The sequence below is a fragment of the Micromys minutus genome (assembly GCF_963924665.1).
Source record: "Micromys minutus genome assembly, chromosome: X".
Lineage (NCBI taxonomy): Eukaryota > Metazoa > Chordata > Mammalia > Rodentia > Muridae > Micromys > Micromys minutus.
This window is the reverse complement of record NC_137970.1, coordinates 92,126,750-92,131,997: the sequence shown is the minus strand read 5'-3', so window position 1 is coordinate 92,131,997 and position 5,248 is coordinate 92,126,750. Positions and strand designations below refer to the sequence as shown.

The window sequence follows — 5,248 nt, the reverse complement described above, 5'->3', positions numbered from 1 at the left end:
GGTTACATAAAGAATTAGTACTTATCCTTCTTCTTTGTTTTTAAATTTATTTTCCATCCCCATCACAGGCCCCCTCTCTAGTCTTCCCAATCTTTTAATTATAAATCCCTGCCCCACTGGTCCCTCACCTTCTTCTCAGAGAAGGGGAGTCCCCCCCCCTTTGAGTACCACCCCACCCTGCCCTGGGGCATCTAGTCCCAGCAGGACTAAGCACTGTGGCTCAACCAGGCACTGCAGGTAGAGGGAAGGAGATCCAAAGGCAGACCACGGAGTCAGAGTCAGCTCCTGCTCCATCAGTTATGAGACCCACATGAAGGCCAAGCTGAACGTATGTTACAGATGTGTAAGGAGCCTAGGTTCAGCTCCTGCATGCTCCCTGGTTGGTAGTCTAGGCTCTGTAAGTCCCCATGGTCTCAGGATAATTGACTCTGGACCTTCTTGTGGTATCCTTGATCACGCCAGTTTGCTCGCTTCTTTTGTTTCCCTTTTAATCAATGTTTATTACCCATTCTTTAACAAATACAATTGTGGGGGGGACACTGATGTCCCCTACTCCATGTTACATACACCACACACATGGGAACACCAGCAGTCACTAAGAGTTCCTTCATATCAGCTGAAATCACAAGTCCTGTGGAGGCATCTGATCGGGGCACTTTCTTCTGATTACCCTTCCAAGTGGCCTCGGGATGCTGACCCTGGCTACCTAAATGATGAGAGCAAAAAGCACCATTCCAGTCTGTGGCTGGATCCCTGGAGGAAACCCAGATTCTGCAGCCAACCTCCTCAAGTCCTGAACTAATCTTGTGTAGACCAAGTGCTTCCTTGGTGCTGAGCGTGCAGGAGCTAATGGATAGGGCCTCCCAGCAATGTTGGCTACGCTCACTGCTGCACTCAGTTTGTGCCCATTACAAACAACCAAGGAACCTCGGTACCATGGGGATCTCTCTGCAGCATCCGCTGAGTTTACATCCGTGGACTCTCAAGCCTGCTCTGGTGGCACTCAGCCTACAACCAACCCAAGGGCCTGTTCACAGTACAGTCAGAATAACAGAGCTACTTAGGAGATCATTAGGAAACAGGAATATAAATACAATCCTTCAGAACCCAGTGCCACACCTTTCATCCCGGCAGCTGTGAGGCAGAGACGAGGAGGATTTCTGTAAATCCCAGGGCGTCCTGGTCTACTCGGTGATTCCGGGGCAGCCAGAGCTGTGCTGAATCACGGTGTGCAGGTGGGCAGCTATGGTTCCCCAGAGGCAAATGCCACAGCTTGCCGCCCAGGCTGTTGGGACAGTCGCACTAGCACTAGCAAGTACTGTAACTAAGAAAGGTGCTTCAAAAGCAGTCTGGTTGTGAGACATGCCTGGTCTACATAGAGAATTTCAGGACAGCTGCAGCTACACTGAGAGACCTTGTCTCAGAAAAAAAAAATCAAACAAACAAAAACAAAACAAAACAACAAAAACAAAAAAAAAACAAAAACCAACCAGACTTGGCAGAATTCTGCCTGGTAACTTCACGAGCCTAAGAAGTCTCAGAAGAACTGGATCAGACCACACCCTGCTGACCCTGTTCCACTCTGCACAGCATAAACACCGATACTTTAAGGACAGACTTCATGGGCTGGAGAGATGGCTCAGCGGTTAAGAGCACTGACTGATCTTCCAAAGGTCCTGAGTTCAATTCCCAGCAACCACATGGTGGCTCACAACCATCTGTAATGGGATCTGATGCCCTCTTCTGGTGTGTCTGAAGACAGCTATAGTGCACTCACATACATAAAATAAATAAATCTTCAAAAAAATTTTAAAAAAAGGACAGACTTCACTTGGAATGATTTTAGATAAAAGCACACACAGTCTCGTGAACATGCGTAGGAACCACGATGAAAAATTAACAAGCTTAGACACCTTTCACACACCTCAGTGTGACATTCCAACAGGGGACAAGCACAGCAGTGTCCACCCGTGTGCGTCACTCTCAGTAACTGGGGTAAAAAGGTTCTGTAGTGGTACTCAAGTGTGTTTTTTTTCCTGAAATTAAAAACAACAGTCGGAGTTGTTACCAGTCTCATTTTGCAGCTGGTGACAGATCCAAACCATGTCCAGAACAGCAGCAGATGCCACTTGGTGGTGCCCGGTCGGTATGGATCCAGAGCTACGTCAGACGGCATGGGGTTGCTGTGACTGGTCTTTCTGGCTCAACGGACAGTATAGCAAATCCTGATTCAACAGGAATCCCAGGTGACACATAAAGGCAAACATATTTCAAAGCATAAACAATAAGAATCTGGACTTGTGTGCAACCCGCTCTTCACCCTCTCCGAGTCCTCTCGTAAAGACTGTGGCTGGCCTTCCTCAGCTGAAAGGGCAGAGAATGAGAGCCACAACTTTGTTACAGACTAAAATCCAGCAGGTGATTCCAACTCCACCTGCTACCGGAGTAGGGAAGGCAACCAGGCGGTCTAGCGGGGTGATCCACTTGCTGGGGACCACGGCCACGGGGATGGAGTAATGCTTCCAGATGAGTGAGACCATCAGCACTGCTTGTAATATGTGGAAAGCAACACTTATAAACCACTTGATCTTGGCCAACTGAGCTGTCTGAGCCTTCACATGAGTTTTGAGTTTGTCTGTCATTTTGTTGATCTTCCTTTCCAGCCTGGCGTATCTGGCAAACTCGTCCATCGTGTTGACGGTGGACAGCTCCTGCTTCATGTCCTGGATCTCTGCTCTCATCCGTGACTGCCGTTCTGCATCCTTCTGCAGCACCCCGGACATCTTTAAAATATTCAGTCTCTTTTAAAATTCAGAGTCTTTTTACAATTCAAAGGGTGGGCTCCACTTCTTCCTTGTCTTCTAGGTTCCAGCTGCCTGTTCTCCACGGCTGCTGCTGTTCTTCATGGTCACCTCATGGTACTGGCATCTCCAAAACACTGCTGTCTTCTGCTGCAACTAGGCTTCACCAATAGCCTCTCATAGGCTCTCTTCATAGCACCAAGCCTCAATTCCTTTGCATGACCCCTTCAGTCCTCAGCTGCTCTTCATGACCCCTTCATTCAAACGAGGACAAGGACGGCAAGAGGATGTGAAGCACGTTGCACCCGAACACGAAGCTCAGCACCAGCAGCCACGCCCAGCGGTCTGTCTCGGTGGCACTCATCATTGATCCCAGGCACCTGCACCACTCAGTTTGCTCACTTCTATCCCCCACTCTTCCACAAGACTCCCCAGGCTCCACCCGAAGTTTGGAATTGAGATATAATCTTTCGTAGGTTTTTTTTTTCTTTGAGTATGAAATGTCCTTCCCTGTCTCTTCTGATTAATTTTGGTTGAAAAAAAATCCATTTTATTAGATACTAGAATGACTACTCCATCTTGCTTCTTGGGTTCACTTGCTTGGAAAACTTCTTTTCTAGCTCTTTACTCTGAGGTAATGTTTATCTTTATGAGTGAGGTGTGTTTCTTGTATGCAGCAGAATGATGGATACTGTTTTCGCAGCAGAATGATGGATACTGTTTTCCCATCTATTCTCTTAGTCTATGTCTTTTTATTGGGGAGTTCAGTCCATTGATGTTGAGAAATATTAATGGCAAGTGATTTTTATTTCCTGTTATTTTGATGGTGGTGATGGTGGTGGTTTTGTGTGTGTGTGTGTGAGTGTGTGTGTGTGTGTGTGTGTGTGTGTGTGTGTGTGCATGCTCTTGCTTTTGCTGGTATGAAATTACATATTTCCTATGTTTTCCTGGATGTAGTTATCATCCTTGGGTTGAAGTTTTCCTTCTATTATTTTCTATAGAGCTGGATTTGTGACGATTTATTGTCTGAATTTAGATTTGTCTTGAAATATCTTGTTTTCATCATCTACAGTAATTAACACTTTTTCAGGGTACATTGACACGTTCGGTTTTTTAGGGGTTGCAAGATATCTGTCCAGGCCCTTCTATCTTTTAGAGTTTCTGTTGAGAAGTCAGCTGTAATTCTGATAGATCTGACTTTGTAGGTTACCTGCCTTTTTCCTCCTTGCTGTTTTTACTATTCTTTCTTTGTTTTATAGATTTTATGTTATGATTATTATGTGGCCACTGGATTTTCTTTTCTGGTCAAGTCTAATTGGTGTTCTAAAAGACTCTTGTAGGTTTATAGGAGTCTCTTTCTTTAGGATGGGAAAGTTTTCTTCTGTGATTTTGTTGAGAATATTTTCTGGACCTTGGAGGTGGGACTCTTCACCTTCTTCTATTCCTATTATTCTTAACTTAGGTCTTTTCATGGTGTCCCAGATTTCCTGGGTGTTTTGTGTAAGATTTTTTAAAACTATGTATTTATTTATTTAATGTATATAAGTACACCGTAGCTATTTTCCGACACACCAGAAGAGGGCATCAGCTCTCATTACAGATGGTTGTGAGCCACCATGTGGTTGCTGGGAATTGAACTCAGGACCTCTGGAAGAGCAGGCAGTGCTCTTAACCACTGAGCCATCTCTCCAGCTTGTGTCAGGAATTTTTTTTGGAGTTAACATTTTCTTTGACTGATATATCAGTTTCTTCTATTGTATCTTCTATGCCTAAGATTCTTTCTTCCAGCTCCTGTGTTCTGTTGGTGATGCTTGCATCATTTACTCCTGTTCTCTTCCCCAGGGCTTCCATCTCCAGGATTCCCTCAGTTTGTGTTTTCTTTATTGCTTTCATTTCCATTTCCAGGTCATGCACAGTTTTATTAATTTTCTCCACCAGTTTAATTCTATTTTCCTGTATGTCTTTAAGTGATTTATTTCTTCTTTGAATACCTCTATCTGTTTGATTGTATTTCTTGTATTTCTTCAAGGGATTTATTCATTTCCTCCTCAAAGGCCTCTATCATCTTTATAAGATTGGATTTAAGGTCATTTTCCTGTGTTTTGGTTGTGTTATGATATCCAGGGCTTGCTGCTGTGGTGTAGCTGTGCTTTGGAAGTGTCATATTGCTCTGGTTTTTGTTGATGGTTCTTTTCTAAGGGCCTTTAGTCATCTGGATAGTTTTGGTCCCTGGATATACCTGTTGTAGTAGGTATTGGGAGAGGATGAACCTTGATAGATGGGCCTGTGATGGGTAGCCTTGGGGTGTATGGTTCTGGACCTGCAGTTCTGTATGTTTCAGGTTCTGCCGGTCTGTATGGTTCAGGAGCCCCAGATTGAATGAAGGTGGTAGGGGAGGTGGTGGGGGAATGGAGGTCCCCCTAGGAAAGCAGGCTGCGCAGGGTTGC

At 45.0% G+C, this 5,248-nt stretch overlaps 1 protein-coding gene across 3 annotated transcripts; it reads right to left on the bottom strand.

Moving 5' to 3' along the window:
- Positions 1 to 2,360: 2,360 nt before the first annotated feature.
- On the bottom strand, positions 2,361 to 3,165 carry LOC308414497 (guided entry of tail-anchored proteins factor 1-like; the record flags this gene model as incomplete). Of its 3 annotated transcripts, none has more annotated exons than XM_080909730.1 (2): positions 2,361 to 2,783; positions 3,064 to 3,165. In XM_080909730.1, the coding sequence occupies 2 exons, from the start codon at positions 3,163 to 3,165 to the stop codon at positions 2,361 to 2,363; spliced, it is 525 nt and encodes a 174-aa protein (XP_080765856.1). The 3 variants fall into 3 exon arrangements, with proteins under 3 accessions (XP_080765856.1, XP_080765855.1, XP_080765857.1); XM_080909729.1 differs by having other exon boundaries at positions 2,361 to 2,799; positions 3,068 to 3,165; XM_080909731.1 differs by having other exon boundaries at positions 2,361 to 2,799; positions 3,074 to 3,141.
- Positions 3,166 to 5,248: the final 2,083 nt, after the last annotated feature.